This window comes from Capricornis sumatraensis, chromosome 8 (assembly GCF_032405125.1).
Source record: "Capricornis sumatraensis isolate serow.1 chromosome 8, serow.2, whole genome shotgun sequence".
NCBI classification, from domain to species: domain Eukaryota; kingdom Metazoa; phylum Chordata; class Mammalia; order Artiodactyla; family Bovidae; genus Capricornis; species Capricornis sumatraensis.
The window spans coordinates 83,240,115-83,258,097 of NC_091076.1; the positions used below are offsets into that span (position 1 = coordinate 83,240,115).

At 51.0% G+C, this 17,983-nt stretch overlaps 1 protein-coding gene across 1 annotated transcript; it reads right to left on the minus strand.

Moving 5' to 3' along the window:
- Nucleotides 1-218: 218 nt before the first annotated feature.
- Nucleotides 219-16,634, minus strand: TRIM16 (tripartite motif containing 16). The gene is made up of 6 exons (XM_068976815.1): nt 16,111-16,634; nt 9,629-9,724; nt 6,696-6,929; nt 6,199-6,364; nt 5,637-5,732; nt 219-2,522 (listed from the first exon to the last, which is right to left on the minus strand). The coding sequence occupies exons 1-6, from the start codon at nt 16,612-16,614 to the stop codon at nt 1,939-1,941; spliced, it is 1,680 nt and encodes a 559-aa protein (XP_068832916.1). The 5' UTR covers nt 16,615-16,634; the 3' UTR covers nt 219-1,938.
- Nucleotides 16,635-17,983: the final 1,349 nt, after the last annotated feature.

A 17,983-nucleotide genomic window follows, 5' to 3' on the forward strand; every position in this document is an offset into this window, starting at 1 on the left:
AAGAGTTCTACTCATGCATAACTTTTTAAAAAAATTTTTTAGACATGGACTATTTTTTAAGTTTTTATTGAATGTTACAATATTGCTTCTGTTTAATGTCTTGGTTTTTTGGCCATGAGGCATGTAGGATCTTAGCTCTCCAACCAGCAATTGAACTCGCACCCACTGCATTAGAAGGTGAAGTCTTAACCATTGGACAGCCAGGGAAGTCCCACACGGATGCATGACTTATTGAATAACTAAAACCAAAAGGTATTGACTGAGGACTGCAAGACTCTCACCAATTTATGTATCAACAAGAGTAAGATTTAAGAAAAGGTCACCAATTTCTGCAGGATAGGAAGGAGAGCTGTTATAACCCAGTAGGATCATGAAACAAATCTATCTCCACAAGCAGCAGTGATGTCATGAGTTTTACAATTCAAATTTTTTAAAAGTCAATAAAATTGAAAAAATTTAAAATTCAGTTTGAAAATTAAAATCCTACACTGTGTAAATCCTATGATTCAAATGTCTGACAGGGTCTCCAGAAACAAGTCAAGTGATGCTGAAATAATGTGCTCTTGAGACAGGACCACCAGACAGGGCAAAGAGGAAGAGGATTGCCTTGACACAGGTCATGGAAAAGACCCAGAAGTTATATTTCCAGTGAATCCCAGAAGGGATTTCAGGTTATGTCCTCAGAAACCCGTTGAAATACAGTTTGTCATTTGCCTAAAGGTTTGATGTTAGTAAAGAACTGTCTGCCAATGCAGGAGACACAAGAGACGCGGATTCGATCCCCAAGTCAGGAAGATCCCCTGGAGAAGAAAACGGCAACCCACTCTGGTATTCTTCCCTGGGAAATCCCATGGACAGAGGAGCCTGGCAGGCTACAGTCCATGAGGTCACAGAGTCAGACACAATTGAGCAAGAATAAGGACTAAAGACACCTTTAATTTTAGGGAACAATCTGTCAAAAGGAAGACAAAGTGATCAGAGACGTAAAAAATCTGGAAACCACAAGGAAACTGGGAAACAGGATGTGAAAACACGCATATTCCCAGGGGACCTGTGAGAGCTACTTCTCAGTGTGTAGACAACTGTCCTTTGGATAAGGAGCTCCCCACCGTCCAGGTGGCTCCAGAAGAGAGGTGCTAGGGCCATATGCCGAGGTCATAGGGACTAGGACATGGACCCTACGAAGACAGTCCTATAGTTCTCGCTGTGCCCAAGCCAGGAGAGCTGCCTGTGAGGTAGTGAGCTCTCTGTCACAGCACAGCTGCAAGGCCCATCAGACATGGGCAGGAAAAGCCACCGAGGCTGTCAGACTCTCCATGCTCACAAATGCAGTTCAGCTTGTAGTTTATTCACTTACACACAACACCTGTGATCTAAGGAGGAGGGCAGGGTTGGGTAGTGGTTAGAAGTTCGATGTCAGGTTTGAATCCCAGCTCAGCCACTCACTCGCCACATGACCACAGTGACCCTGACTGAGTTCACTAACCCCCTAGACCGCAGCCTGTCCATCCGCCAAGTGGGGGTGGTTGAGCACCTCCCCATGGGGCTGCCGAGAAGGTCACGAGGGCTGAGGCCCAGGAGGCGCTCAGAACAGGGAACACGGGAGTAAGACAAGGTTAGCAATGGTTCTGATTCCTCTGCAGTCTTTCTGATAGCTCTGAGGTTGCCTGGTGACCACCTCTGGGCACAGCATGGTGTCCACCCAAGCAGACAGGGCGAGATCATAAGAATATGGTGAGGGGGACCTAGGGTTTGAGGATTACTGCAAACACGGGGACCAGTGCAGTGAGGAGCCCAGGGCGGTGACCAGAGACCTTTCCCCTCATCCTCACATGATCTCTAAAGCCAGCAGGTGCTGGCATGGACCCCTCGTCAGTCTCCCAATAGAAACTGCCACCTGTCTGTGTGTCAGCACAGGTCTGAGACCTGGGTCAGCGTCTAGGCAGCAGCCTCCTCCGGGGCCGGCCCTGGCTTCTCGGGTTCCTCTCCCAGATCCGCAATCCGGATGGCACTGTCCTTCTTGGAAAGCCAGAAGGCTGGGTAGACGGGCTCCGAAAACTTACACTGGAACCTGTGCAGCAGCGTCAGGGTCTCAGGCTCGATGCCGTAGAAGGAGAGGCCCCCACCGGGGAAGTCCACATAGATCCCCAGCCTCCGGCAAGCGCTGGCGCTAAGCAGGGTCTCCACATCGCTGTGCCATGCCCTGAACCCCTTCCCGTCCCAGTGGAGGCTCCAGGAGAAGTCGTTCCCAGAGATACAGCTGTTGCGCTCTTCACCCTTGCGGTCAATGCCCTGGCACGTCAGGCCCACATAGACGCCCGCTCCTGAGAGCTCCACCTCGAAGTAGTACCTGTGCAGGTACAGGCTCCGCTGGGCCAGCACCTGCCGCCAGTGTGAGAACCTGCTGGGCAGGTCGGGGTAGGGGTGCTCCCAGGGCGCCGTGTTGGTGACCTTGCGGTTGTCCTCCTGCAGCCGGAGGTACCTGTGTGCCGTGTCGGGGTCGAAGACAATGTCACAGGCATCTGGGGGGGACATAGAAGGTCGGGGGCTGGCAGCTGACTCACATCTAGCCAGCCTGCAAGGGATGAGTAGACACCCATCCCTCTGTTCCCTGTCTACCCAAGTTCTGTCCCCTCCCAGAGAAGAGGTGGGTGAAAACCAGGAAACAGAACACAAGCGGGACTCTGTGACTTACAGTAATTGCAGACTTGGTCTCTGCCCCTGGCTCCCACCACAGAGTTCCCTGTAATTTCCTGAGTGGTAACAGCACTAGCACCATCTTTTGTTCTAATGTTTGGTCTTTGACAGGCTTCCCAGGCAGTTCAGAGGTAAAGAACCTGCCTGCCAACACAGGAGACGCAAGAGACTAAGTTTTGATCCCTGGGTCAGGAAGATCCCCTGGAGCAGGAAATGGCAACCTACTCCAGTATTCTTGCCTAGAAAGAATCTGCCTGCAATGCAGGAGACACAGGAGACACAGGTTCAATCTCTGGGTCAGGAAGATCCCCTTGGAAGAGGAAATGGCAACCCACTCAGTGTTCTTGCCTAGAAAATCCCATGCTGAGACCAGTTCCTGACACAGAGTTCCTGAAACCCTTGTAATTTCCTGGGTTAAACAAATGTCTTTTTTCTCCTTAAGAGGTAGAGTTTGGGGGGTTTCACTTTATGTTTATTTATTTATTTATTTGGCTACACCAGATCTCAGTTTTGGCATGTGGGATCCAGTTCCCTGACCAGGGATTGAACCTGGACCTCAGTGCCTTGGAGCTAGAAGTATTAGCCACTGGGTCATCAGGGAAGTCCTGGTGTCTTTCGTTCTAACAAAGTGACTCTGTGTGGGGATGGGGGGGTGGGGCTGGCTGGTCACCAGAAGGACCAAGTCATAACCAAGTTCTGCTTGGATCTTGCAGCCCTAATTCCTCTTCTCTTGGGAAGAGAGATGGGCTGGAAGTGGTTCATCATGCCTGTGGGATAAAGCCCCCATAAAATCCCAGGAGTGTGGGGTTCTGAGTACTTCTAGGCTGACAAACATCCACATCAGGCAATTGACCCCACCTCCATGGGGACCCTCCCAGCCCTCGCTCTGAGCATCTCTCCCTTCCTCTGGCTGCTCATCTGTGTCCTTCATCACACCCTTTGATGAACTGGTGAACATAAGTGTCTCCCTGAATTCTGTGAGCTGTTCTAGCAAATGCTCGAATCCAAAAAGGGTCCTGGGAGCCTCGGATTGCAGCCAAGTCGGACAGAAGTTGTGGGTCCTCTGGGGGCCCCATAATTGTGACTGGCATCTGAAGTGGGGTCCATCTGGTGGGCTCTGATACCATCTCCAGGCAGATAGCATCAGGACAGAGTTAAATCCTGGGATGCCCAGCCATGTCTGAGGGAATTGCTAGGTTGGGGTTGGGGGAGGGGGTCTCACTCCCACTCATGTGGTAAGTGGTCCCAGACACCTTTTAACAAGTCACCCCCACTTCCTTCCTTCCTTCTTGAAGCTCAAACTGCTTGCCATTTACTGTATTATTTGTTGAACTGAATCAAGAAATACAATTTACTGATGGGCTCATGTTTTCATTCATTCAACAAACATGTCCTGAATTCAGGTGCTTTTCTATGCAGTGTTGGCAAGGGTCATACACCCACATCTGATTCACTCATTTGTTAAAATATTTGGCCACTATTTAGCAGGGGAATTCTCAAGCAGTCCCCCCCCACATGTACACAGATATTCTTTTCCTGGCCCCAGAGGACACCTCCACACACCCAAATGCTCAAGTCACACTCCAGGTTATTTTGACATTTCTCTTGGCCCCATCCTCCCTCATTTTGCCCCTCAACTCACACTGGAAGCCCCAAGTCCCACCTAGAGACCCCGTTCACCCCCATCTAAGCCACCCCTGAATCTCCCCTGACGCGTGCAGCAGCTCATCAGTTGGCTTCTTGTATCAACTATATGTGCGCATGCTAAGTCACTTCAGTCATGTCCTACTCTTTGCAACCCCCACAGACTGTAGCCCACCAGACTGCTCTGTCCATGGCATTTTCCAGGCAAGAATACTGGAGTGGGTTGCCATTCCCTTCTCCAGGGGATCTTCCTGACCCAGGGATCAAATTTGCATTTCTTATGTCTGCTGCATTGGCAGGAGGATTATTTTCCATCACGCCAGCTGGGAAGCCCCTATATTAGCTGCATTGTCTGTTTGTAAAACATAGATATGCTGCTGTCAGGAAGCACAAAAGATAAATAAAGGAAACTGGAAACCAAGAGGTCCTGGGGGAGACGAGGAGCTGCGGCAAGAACAGGGTCATCAAACCCGAGGCTCCACGTCAAGACCAGAGAAAACGGGGTTCAGGAGTCAGCCAGCCAGAGCTCACCCCAGAAAGCAAGCAGAAGCAGGGTTGAACAGTGAGTTCCAAAGAGATGAAAGTCAGAAAAATTAGCCTTGATTACCCAGACATGTCCTTCCTCTCCTGGGAGACAAGACCTCCCTGTCTTGTTAACCATGAGCAAGTATTGATTGAAAATAAGTGTTTCTAAAAATGCCAACAGACCAGGACACTTCGATGTCAGGACAGGACAATGGGCTAAGTAATTTCAGCCAAGCCAGACTTAAAAGGGAGCCACCTGGTAACCAGCCAGGATCTTTAAAGGGGCCAAGGTTTTGAAGGACACAGAAGGACTAAAGGACTGGACACAGACTGAAGGAAGCTAAGGAGACCAGAAAACATCTGTGACTCTGGACTGGACTTCTGACCAGAAAAAGGACACTGGAAGCAACCCTGGTGAAATCTGAATAAATTCCAGCCAGCAATGCTCACTTCCTGATTTGGATCAATGGACCATATATATGTAAAGTGCTCACGTTTGGAAAAGCTAGGTGAAAGGTGTATCAGAATTCTTGGTCCTCTTTTGTGCAATGTTTTTTTTTAACTCTGAAATACTTTCAAAATTAAAAGTTCTAATTTTTTTTTTTAATTCAGCTTATTTAAAATTTAAATGTACCATTTGGGGATAGACCTAAAGTTGCAAGAACCTGAAACCTGCTGAAAGATGGTATCCTTGCTTCTGAAGCATCACATGCACAGTCCCCACCCACCCACCCCCCTGCCCCGGGAAAGCAGAGCAGCTCACGACTTACACTGGAGGAACTGCTGCCTGGTGCAGGGCTCAGGTTTTGAGGTCCGATGTCTGTGCTCAATGACAGCACACACCTGAGTTCTGATGTCGTACTCCTCTAGAAAATCAAGAGTTGTAAATGCTCACCTGTCCAGGTGGGCAAGAGAATCTAAGGAACAGGAACCCCCCACTTCAGTTGCTCTTCCCTGGGCCTCCTGGGGAAAGTCAGGACCAGACACTAGTCATGCTTCAGAGAATCCTGCTCAATGGACCACATCGAAGTAAAACCCACTGAGGAAAGATCCCAGCCTAACCTGGGTTTCACTTGAAAGCACAGGCATCAGTGACCTCGGTAGTTAGTCTGCACTTAAGTGGAAATGCGGGCCAAGCGCATACCAAGACCATGTTTTCTGAAATCAGTTGTAAGTTAACATCATCAAGGTACGTGTCCACCAGCTGCACGGTCCAACCAGAGGACGGCTCTGAAAATGGGACATTCTCTCCACCCCTGTTCTGTTCTCCTTCCCTGACCCCCGCCTCCCCTGCCAACCCCTCCAGAGATGTCACAAGGCCTGGCGTCTCACCATCCTTGGAGAACTCCTGGAGCTTCTCTTTGTAGCTCTGCAGCAGCTGGATCAGGTGGGCAGTGGAGTCCGTGATGACCTTGTGGATGCCTGATAGCTTGTCCTTGAGCCCTATGTAGACACTGGGGAAGGCGCCATCCTCCGTGTTCTTGAACTTGCAGTACTCCTGCAGGAAAAGAAACACAGCGGAACTTGCCCTGGCTTCTGTGCTTCCTAAACAGGGCTGCCCTACTCAATACAGCACCTTCTGCATCTGTGACACGGGCTGATAGGGGCGTGTACTTCACAAAATGTAATGGGTCCAGCTCAGCACCTGACCACATAGAAGGCATCTTCCACGACCTGGTCTGGCCTCCCGCTCTGGGCAGCCCTCCCTCCTACTCCTGTTCTCTGCTGCTCTCTGCTTCATTTATCAACAGGGTGGTTGCCTTGCCATATCCACTGCGGACCTAGCAGAGTGAGGGTCTCTCTGGCTCCGGCGTCGCAGTGACCCATACCTCCAGGAATAGCACGGGACTGCCAATGGCAGCGATTCTGTCTAGCTCCTGCCTGGCCTTCTCCATCTCTGCACTCCTACACTCCAGGTGGGTCTTGATGCCGTTGGTCTGGCCCAGGGCAGCTTGCTCCTTCTCCTCCAGGAAGAGCATCACGTCGGCCTGGGCCTTCGTCACGGCAGCACGGAGCTCCCCGAACTGCTCCTCCACCCTGGCCTTCACCTCCGACACTGACACCTAGTGGCAAGGGGGTGGGGGAGAATCAGTGAAAAACCCATTAGTGATTAGTGAAGCATCAATCTTATCAAAGCTCAACACACAGAAATGTAAAAAAGCATGCATGCACACTCAGTCATGTTCAACTCTGACCCCACAGACGGCAGTCCGCCAGGCTCCTCTGTCCATGGACTTTCCCAGGCAAGAATACTGGAGTGAGTTGCCATTTCCTCCTGGAGGGGATCTTCCCCACCTAGGGATCAAACTTGCGTCTTCTGAGTCTCCTGCATTAGCAGGTTAATTTTTAACCACTAGCGCCACCTGAGAATCCCAATATAAACCCAAGAAACTCTCAAATTAGGGAACAATTTCCTACTATAAAAGAAAGCCTTTATTCTCATTTGAATCCTGGGTTCCATAAAACAAGGACCCCCCGGGGTGTGAGTCCTTATTTACTCTTCATTAACTTTGTCTCTCATCCATTGGACGAGACTGTGCGTTGTCTGCTGAGGCCAGATCTGACAGTCAGGTTCCTCTTCAGGTCTGTGACATCAGTCTTCCTGCCTGGACAATGGACCTGTTCAGTGTACTTGAGAGTCATATTTCTTGCAGAAAATTAATAATTTGTCTTCTTTGTACAAATCAGTAGCCTGAATTTGCTTTCTCAGCACTTCATTATGTCCAGCTAAACTACCCACCAAGGAAATCAAACCGTCCAGCAAGGAGATCACACCAGTCAATCCTAAAGGAAATCAACCCTGAATATTCATTGTAAGGACTGATACTGAAGTTGAAACTCCAATACTTTGGCTACCTGATGTGAAGAGCCAAATCACTGGAAAAGACCCTGAGGCTGGGAAAGGTTGAGGGCAGAAGGAGAAGGGGATGAAAAAGGGTAAGATGGTTGGATGGCATCACCAACTCAACGGACATGAGTTTGAGCAAACTTCAGGAGATAGTGAAGGACAGGGAAGCCTGATGTGCTGCAATCCGTAGGGTTGCAAAGAGTCGAACACGACTTAGTGACTGAACAACACCAAACTGCCCACTGGATCCATCTGAGCTGAAAGCACATCCTCTGGTGTCTGGGCCAGACACAAAACGTCTAGGGCATGTGAAGGCAACCACAGCACCTGAGCATTGCAGGACAAGCCTACCTGTATGGAATGGAATGCCACATTCAAAAATATATACAACTAACTCCACGTGATGAACAGTAGGGATTTGCCTGATGGCACCTGTGTATGTGGGAGTCTGTCCTTCCATATCTTTAGTAAATGCCTTAGTCAAGGTCATATTTACAACTTCAATCCACGTTCTTTTCAACAGTTCCCTCTTATCTTTGGTAGTTCTTAGGTACTGGTGCTGACAGGTGAGTGGGTGGATGGATGGATGGATGGATGGATGGATGGTTGGGGGAGGGATGGATGGATGAGTGGGTGAACGGATGGAGAGGTAGAATCATTCTTCATACACAAAGATGCCACTGCTCCTAACTGCCAATGTGTGCACGTTTTGCATTCTCCTCTGAGTTGTGGTTATTGGCTTGCCACTAGTGAGAAGCTTTTGTGAAACAGTATGGGTCCACTTCGAGTTTATTATGGAAAGTGGTCAGAAACCAGAGAGACTAAAACTAAGTAGCCTGGCATACCATTATGGGACTTCCCAGATGGCCCAGTGGTAAAGAACCCGCCTACCGATGCCGGAGATACAAGAGACTTGAGTACAATCCCTGGGTCTGGAAGATCCCCTGAAGGAGGGCATGAAGAGCCACTCCAGGATTCTTGCCTGGGAAGTGCCATGGACAGAGGATCCTGGTGAGCTAAAGTCCACGGGGTTGCAAAGAGTCAGACTGGGCACACACGTACACCACTGGCCTTATCAAGTTGCTATTGTTGTTGTTCAGTCACTAAGTCATGTCCGACTCTTTGCAACCCCATGGACTATGGCATGGCAGGCTCCTATGTCCACGGAATTTCCCAGGCATGAATCCTGGAGTGGGTTTCCATTTCCTTCTCCAGGGGATCTTCCTGACTGAGGATTCAAACCCGAAGTACCATCCACTAATCCAGCCGCTCTCGCCTCTCTTTTCTGTCTGCCAGGACTTAGGACAGGCGAGAATCGCATGCGGAACACCCTTTCATGGTGGAAGAAGACAAGATTATGCATAATTTCTGGAGCTCTAGCTAACCACCCCCCTCCATTCCCACATATACCATTTGCTCCTGGTCAAAAAAGCATATGCAAATATACAAATAAGCCAGAGCTATCACAGGACTGGAGGAGGGCATGGTAATCCACTCCAGTATCCTTGCCTGGAGAATCCCATGGACAGAGGAGCCTGGTGGGCTAAAGTTCATAGCGTCGCAGAGTCAGACACGACTGAAGTGACTTAGCATGCACACACATCACAGGACTAGTTTGCTTCTATTCTCTATTGTTAAAAGTGAATCACTTGCCAGTTTTCAACCTTGAACTAATTTCACAGCAAATCCCAGAGACAAGGTGATGCCACCCTACAGTGTAGCCAACCTGATCTGTACCCACAGTTTCCATCAGATGATAAGACCTAAGGGGCCTGTAGACACAGAGGCCGGGCCTGCAGACGTGGAGGCCAGGCCTGCAGCCGAATCCCACGGTTCCGGGTGGGCCTGATTGAACCAGCAGCAGCAGCCAGCCAGGTGTGTCAAAGCCTGGCAGGTGACTCCAGCCAGACTTACCAGGACAGATTTATGGTTAGCCTGGAGCCTGGAGATAGCATTTTCATTCAACTTGAATTTCTGCTCCAGGTCTAACTGGGTCCTCCGAAGCTCAGCCTAAGAAGAGGAAAGGTCAGCAGTGTTAGGGAGGAAGGTGCCCAGCGTACCCGGAAGGTCCCAGGGAGCAACGGTGCCACCTGCCCTTCTTCCACAGAAAGGAGAGTTTGCCTCGGAAGCTGCTCTCAGGGGCAGGCTGGGTGCCCTCCATGGAGGCAGAGAGGGTCCACTGTGCACCAGCATTACCAGCTGAATCTCCTCCTGTCATTGAGACCATGCCCACAGCAGGTAAACACGCTGTCTCCATAGCACAGGTGAGAAAACAGAGCCACGAGGGTCACGTAGGTGTCAGTGGTCTAGAACAGGCTGACAGGGAGCACAGGGGCTTGGAACTGGCAGTGGGGGGGACCCCAGGGTTTCTACTTACCAGCCAAGACTTTGGGACAAAGTTGACTTAAAGCTTCCCCACTTGCATTTCTTCACTGTAAGGTGGGGAAAGCTAGTGTCCAACTCACAGGGTTCCTATGAGGACGGGAGGCAGCAGGAAGTCTGCACAGCAGCTGGCACCTCGCGGGTACTCCATCAGTGGCAGTGGCGTCATTGACTTCGTCATTTTACTGGTGCCTCTTTGGTTGCTTTCCATCACAGAACCTTCTCTCCCGAACGCAGGCAGGGCAACCCCTCCCCACCGAGGTGAGTGCCCACATGAGAACTCTGGGTTTGCCTGCTTTGACCCCCACCCCCCGCCCAGCCCCACTCCACCTCCCTAAGCACTTTCTGCCCAGAACCTGACAAGACAGGAAACCAGAGCCTTTGTGAACTTCAAAGGCCCCCATCACTTTCTGCCTCCACAAGGGTGTGAGACAGTGGCAACAGAAAGGATAGCTTTCACTGCTTTTCACAGTAGCGTGTGTCAGCACTGAGTTCTGAGTCACTTGCCCTAACAGGTCTTGGACTGGCGGGGAGCACCTGACGTGTCTCCCCTTCCTCCCACCAAAGCTCGTGGTAATCCCAGGCCCCAGGGACAGAAGCCCAGGCGAGCAGCGGACCTGCCTCACTCTGCCAAAAACTGGGAACTTCTGATTAAGCTCCAGGGTCCTGACTCATAGCTGATGGGAGTCCACTGACTTCCCACACCTGAGACCTGATGGAGTGGGGGAAGCGGGGGAGAAGGAGGGGATCTGACCTGTTTGGGGGAGATTGTGGAATCCTGATCTATCAGAAAGGCTTACCCAGTGACCTCTCCAGGTTGGGCGGGGGGAAGGACATGAGGTGCTTGTTTAAAAGGTGGTGGGAGACGCAACAGGACACACAAGAGCAACAGCACAGACGTGGACATGTTAAAGGGGCCAGCCCCAGCATGACCCAGGGACCCAGGAGATCCCCAGAGTATATAGGGAGGGGTTTTTCCCCACTGTCTGCAGACAGCCACTAAAGGAGAAAAGGACTCCAAAGTGCCTCATGGGGACCTCTGAGTCACCCCACCAGCGGGCACTCCCGCTTCCCCATGACAGGCGGGACCACTTGGGCAACCAGCACCTCCAGTTATTCCTGTTCCTAGAAAATGACGGGGTGCCTCAGACCCCGGCTCCAGGATTTCCCAAGACTTCAGCCTCACACACATCGCAGGCCAGGGCAGGCTCTGCACCAAAGCAGAACAGGGGTGCCAGTGAGCGTAAATGCCCCACATCCAGGGGCACAGAGAGCCCCGCCCACTTTGGCGGGGAGAGGACAGATGCTGTGCAAAGGACACCGTGTCTGTGATCCAACACCTGCCACTGGCGGGCTCCACGGCCCTCGTCAGGCCCTCTAGCATCTCCTCTGGCACCTCAAGAAAATGTTAACAGACTGTTTCTTGCCTCTTCCTCCAGGGCACAGGCGGCACCCAGCTGGGTGGCCGGGATCAGGTTAGAGATGCAAACTGGAACAGCAGAGGGAGTGAGGAGAGAGAAAAAAAGACATTCTACGTGGTGTCAGGCACTCTGTGTGTCCCTCTGGGAACACAAGAGTCCGGCCTGGGCCCTGACTTCGCTCCTCAGGTGGCTGGTCGGAACCCACTACACGTCAGTCCAGTTATATAAGGCAGCCTCCCTGTTCTTGAAGGCAGTAGAATGTTTAAGAAAAAACAAGTTAGATAATACTGAGCCCAACCACTCTTCAGAAGTTCTAGAAGAAATTCTTCTGAACAGCCTCAAGCCATCCACCTTCTGGCAGCAGACGGCCATGAACAACGCTGGTTAACTGCTCCCCCGAGAACTGGGGACACTTGTGGCTCTCAGAACCTGGCTCTTGCTTCACCTTGAGACTGTGTCCACGTCCCTACCCTGTCCTTAGCTTTCTGGAACCTGTGCCGAGGTTGGATGCAGTGACCTGCCACAAATGGACCTAAAGGTCTAAGACGGGGTCCAGCCCAGGCCTTCCCTCCTGCCAAGACCCCCACCCCTCACCTGCCAGGGGCTCCCTCCTCGGAACACACGGCTGAGCTTTTGTGCTGTCCCAACCCTTGGACGTCTGGGGAGCCAAGGGCCTGCTTTGGCTTCCTGATTACAGCCCACACTCCCTGGGAGGGTGCAGCACACTGAGCCCACAAAAAGCTCTCGGTAATGTTTGATAAACACAGTGAGGAACAGAAAAGAACAGAAAAGCAGTCACAGAAGTGGTACAGACTTCACTACATGCACACACGCATGTCCACTTCTTGGCAGTGAGCCTGAGTTCTGAAAAGGTGAGAGGAGTTAAGACCAGCTGCTCTTGAAGGCTAAGGGAGAGGGATAGACTGGGAGTCTGGGATTCAGTTCAGCTCAGTCACTCAGTCATGTCCAACTCTTTGCCACCCCATGCACTGCAGCTCGCCAGGCTTCCCTGTCCCTCGCTATCTTCTGGGGTTTGCTCGAATTTATGTCAATTATATACAGGATGGATAAACAACAAAATCCTACTGTATAGCATAGGGAACCATATTCAATATCCTGAGATAAACCCTAATGGAAAAGAATATTTTAAAAAGAATATATATATGTTAAAACTGAGTCACTCCATTGCTGTACAATGGAGATTGGCACAGCATTGTAAATCAGCTATACTTCAATTAAAAAAAAATTTTTTTTAAGTTAAGGGGCCCTGGGAAGTTGGCCCCAGGAAGGGGAAGAGGTGAGTCCCCATAGGAAAGGGCTAGGCCCTAGGAGCCCAGCAGCACAGAAGAAATACTCAGAGAACACCTGGAATTTCCAAATTCAAGAGTTTTTGCCCACAGGCATAGCTGGAGAGCATAGGAGCCGCAGAAGAGGCTCAGTCGGAGAACTGAGAAGCCATGCAGACCCTGTGCAGGGTCCTGGCTGCGCTTTGTCCCTGTGGCTGACCCTGCCGTTCTCAGCTTCCTCTGCATGATGGGCTTGCCTTAGCAAGCAGCCCTAAACACCATCCAAAGTGACCTTCAGCAAGTAGCTCCAGCAAGTTCAGGCTGGCTGAAGGAAAGATGGAACTTCTGGAGCCTTACTTAGGTCTGTTAAGGCTTTCCAAATAATCCTGGTGGAGGTTGCAGCCTCCTCAAGGAACTGTGTCTTCTGAGCCAGTCTCCTGGCAAGAAATCTTTCGGCTCCTGAGCAGTGAGGACCACCGAGAGAGAGCACAATTATTGGGCTCGCTCGCTCTGAATTGAAAGCAAGGACACAGGGCAGAAAAGCAGAAAACTCAAACAAGCAGAACCGCAAGCAGAGGCGGTGAACAGGCCAGAGCCTAGATCTGGGGCCGAGGCTACCACACTGCTCCTATAACCGCCACTGCTTTCAGCACCAAAAACTGTCCTGGGTGCCTTTGTGTTACCTGACACAGCTCCCTCCTGGGATGTCCAAATTTGGGGTTCTGCACATGTACTATATAAGCAGCCCCCAACTTTATTAGCACCAGAAACTGGTTTCGTGGAAGAAAAGTCCTCCATAGGTAGGGGGATGGTTTTCTGGATGATTCAAGCACATTACTTATTTTTATTATTTATTGTGTACTTTATTTTTATTAATGGTAAAGAATCTGCCTGCAATGAGGGAGACCCAGGTTCAATCCCTGGGTTGGGAAGATCCCCTGGACAAGGGAATGGCCACCTACTGCAGTATTCTTGCCTGGATAATCCCACGGATAGAGGAGCCTGTAGGGCTACTGTCCATGGGGTCACAGAGTTGCACACAACTGAGCAACTAACACTTATTTCTATTATTACATCAGCTCCACCTCAGATTGTCAGGTTAGATCCCAGAGGTTGGGGTTCCCTTCACTAAACAACTCTCCCTGCTCAGAATGACAACTACTCAATGTCTCTGTAACGCACCAGCTTACACTACATTTAAAACTTATATTGTATCTATGTTGCTACAGGCACAGAATTTTCTGAAAGGAACAAGGAGGAAGAGTATATGATGGTGTTTACCTCTGAAGAGGAGCTTTCCAGGTGGCTCCAAGGTAAAGAATTTGCCTGCAGCGCAAAAGATGCAAGTTTGATCCCTGGGGATCGATGTTATTCCCATGTAGTTATTCCCCTGGGTTGGGAAACTCCCCTGGAGAAGGAAATGGCAACCCACTCCAGTATTCTTGCCTGAAAAAATCCCATGGACAGAGCAGCCTGGCAAGGCTGCAGTCTGTGGGGTTGCAAAGAGTCGGACACGACTTGGTGACTGAGCATATTATACTTCTGAAGAAGGAGATGGGTGGATCCAGGATGGGAGGGAGACCTTTTCTGGTAAAATCTATTGCAGTATTTGGTGATTGTTCCTCTGTTGTGTATGTACATGCATTCCTTTTCCAGCTAAACATGACAGAATTCAGATATTATACCCTGAACAAGGGAAATGCACTCTGCCTTCAACTCTTTACTACATGTATGGCAGGTTTTGGAAGCATTAAAAAAAAAAAATAAGGTTATAATATTGTGACCTTGGAGTTCTTCCTTGTGTCCTCCAGTGGGTGGCCTTCCAGAAGCTTCCATCCCTCACTCCATGACTTAGCCATCTGCATGAGCTTGGACAAATGTGGTGGGGATGAAGAGTCGCCACCTCATAGAGTCATCCCAGGACCAAATGGGGAAATCCCAGGGAAGCATGTTGCACATGGCAACGCTCCAAGACCAGTTTCCTCAATTACCTGGAGCTTTGTCCTCTGACCTGTCTGTTGATCCAGAGCCTCCTCGTGGCCATGAACGTGAGGAGTGGGTGGAAATGACCAGCTCTCTCCTGACCAGACGTTTCCTGGCACTAGAGACGCTGGGAACAGTCAACAAGTGGATTCTAGAGCTGGAAATGGTGACTCACTGACATCTGGGATACAGAACTTTCCAGAATTATTCCCACTTACACCAGATAAAATCCATACTTAAGGGAGGACGTGGAAGAGGGACCCTGCTAGGAACCTGCCCCTCCCAGGAAGCTCCTTCTCAGCTGTCTGGAGCCCTGGGCCAAGGCACTGTGCTCAGTGCCAACAAGGGAGCTGCCCAGCATCTAGACACAAGAAATGTGGCACAGGACTTCCCTGGCAGTCCAGTGGCTAAGAATCCACCTTTCAACACAGGGGACAAGGGTTCAATCCCTGGTCAAGGAACCAAGATCCTACATGCAACTAAGCCGGCATGCTTCAAGCAGCTAAATAAATAAACATTTTAAAAAGAAAGAAAGAAATGTGAGACAAAGTTCAACTGCACGTCACCCCACCCCCCAGAAGCAAAGTGCTCGTAGGAAGTCCAAGTAAGAGAAACAAAGCATTTAAGTCCATTCCCAAGAATTCTCCAGGCTCTCAGCCTTAGGGCAGAGAAAAGCCAGTTGTTCCATAAACAGTTTCCCTATCTGATGGGAATAAAATTATAGGCTATGAGCACAGTGTTTCTGTCTCTCCTGATGCTTCTATCTGATAAGGAGGTTTATTTTCCCTAAGGGAAGTGGTCCTTGACATTATCCAGGAGGGACGTTCCCAGTTCTATGTTATCTCAGCCCATCTCAAGGTCTTGAATTTCATAGCTGGCACCTCCAGGGGGGCCCTGTCTCCTGATATCTCGTTTAGGGTAAAGGGAAGAAGAGAAATTAGGGGAAATTTTTGGCTCTTTTCTCTAGAATTTCTGCCAAGATTTACATTTCATTCATTGCCACTCAGACCTGACCAGAGGGGAACACCACTGTCCTCAGTCATACACCTTGCATACCCCACCCCCAGAAACAGATCAGCACTGAAAGCTGAGTGAGAAACAGCAGGAAACTAGCAAGAGGAGCGACAGACAGACAGGGAGCATTTCAGGGACAGTGGGGCCAGTGGGGATAGAGTGAGCCACTACAGCATCCAAAGCCAAGTGCAAGAGACATTCAGGCTGGGTGTACCGCCAGGTAGCAAGGCTGAGAGAACGCAGCCCCAGGAGCCTCGGCAGAGGCCTGGCAGCCTCCCCACCTCCCTCTCCCCTAGACCCCAGCACTCACCTCCTTGTCCCTGCGGGCGGCGTCCAGGGAGACCAAGGCGTGGCCCCTGTGCTCCGCCTGGCTGCACTCCTCGCAGATGCACTGCCCGTCGGGGTCGCAGAAGGCAATCAGTGGGCTGCGGTGGGCGGGGCACACCCGCAGGTCCCGGTCCCTGGCGGGCTCGGTCAGCTGGTGGCCATGCAGCCTGCTGTTCTCCTGGTGTGGCCGCAGGTGCTCCGGGCAGTAGTTCACCATGCAGGTCAGGCAGGACTTGACGGCCTTCACCCTGCTGGCCCCGAGACAGAAGTCACATAGGACCTCCTCCTCCTCCTCCGGGCCCTCTGTCTCGGGAGCTCCCTGCCACTCAGAGCCCTGTCCCCCAGTTTCCCCTGGGGGGCTCCCCGGGGAGCCCAGGTTCTCTTCTTCTGCGGGACTGGCCGAGCCAGAGTCTGGGCTGAGAGTGGCCGGAGGGTGAGCGGGGACCCCGCTCAGCGGGCCTGGAGCCATCAGATCCAATTCAGCCATGTAAACAGTCTGCCACTGCGAAGCTGGGCTTCCTCTGCCTCTGGGCCCAGGATCCGGAGCCCCAGTCAGACAGCAGAACCACGCCCAGAGGACTGCAGCTGCGGCAGGACTTTAACTGTTTCCTCCCCCAGAGGCAGCTCGGTTGCTCATTACTCCACTGAGCTGGGAGGACAGCCAACTGTGATGGCCACCAGGGAGCCCGGGTCCTCGCGCTCAATGGCCCAGGCTCCAGCTCCTCCTCCAGCCCAGAACCGAAATAGCTATTCTTCTGTGAATCATTCGTACCACCATCCCCACCCCATAATCTCAGCCAAGGCAGGTCAGTTTGGAAAGGACCGGAGATTCCTGAGATCTGCAGTCACAGCCGATGTTGCTTTATATAACTTGACAGGTTCGACTTTTTGGTCATCAACTTTTTCTTTCCTGGGGCCACACCACATAGCATGTGTTCAGTCGCTAAGTTGTGTCTGACTCTTTGCGACCCCATGGACTATATCCCACCAGGCTCCTCTGTCCATGGGATTTCCCAGGCAAGAATACTGGAGTGGATTGCCATTTCCTCCTCCAGAGGACCTTCTTGACCCAGGGATCGAACTCGCATCTCCTTTGTCTTCTGCATTAGAAGGCAGATTCTTTACTGCAGAACCACCTGGGAAGCCCGCTAGATAGCATACAAGATCTAAATTCCCCGACCAGGTATCAAACCCAAGCCCCCTTCAGTAGAAGCACTGGACCGTCAGAGTGAGAGTGAAAGTGAAGTCAATCCGTCGTATCCCATTCTTTGTGACCCCACGGACTGGAGCCTACCAGGCTCCTCCATCCATGGAATTTTCCAGGCAAAAATACTGGAGTGGGTTGCCATTTCCTTCTCCAGGGGATTTTCCCAACCCAGGGATCGAACTCGGGTCTCCCTCATTACAGGCAGACACTTTACCATCTGAGCCACCTGGGAAGCCATCAGGGTGGTCCCTTCTTTTCAATTTTTAAAGGGACCCAAAATGTAAGGACTTAAGTAATAGGACAGCCCTTCATCCCTTCCCACCTCTTAGAATAGGAGGGACACAGTTGAGAACAAGATCTGTGTCTCTGACCTTTTGTATATGACCTTCTCCATTCCAGGAGAAGGGTTTAGGAGGTGGGCCTAGTGGCGATCAGGAGGGTCAGGAAGAACTTGTCCCTTTCCACATAAAACTAAGCAGACAGCCCTCTCGGGCTGCACAACCTGCCCAGGGGCTCCTAGAGATGGCTGGTCTCTTTACCCACTTATTAAGGTTTTCCTAGATATGATGAGGGCTTCCCATGTGTCTAAGTGGTAAAGAATCTACCTGCTAACGCAGGAGACATGGGTTCGATCCTTGGGAAGATCCCC

Coding starts and splice junctions, on each gene's coding strand:
- TRIM16 (XM_068976815.1), bottom strand. CDS start 16,614: ATGGCTGAATTGGATCTGATGGCTCCAGGCCCGCTGAGCGGGGTCCCC. Junction 9,725..16,110: donor CCGCCCGCAGGGACAAGGAG/GTGAGTGCTGGG, acceptor TCCTCTTCTTAG/GCTGAGCTTCGGAGGACCCA. Junction 5,733..6,198: donor CCAGGAGTTCTCCAAGGATG/GTGAGACGCCAG, acceptor TTGATTTTCTAG/AGGAGTACGACATCAGAACT.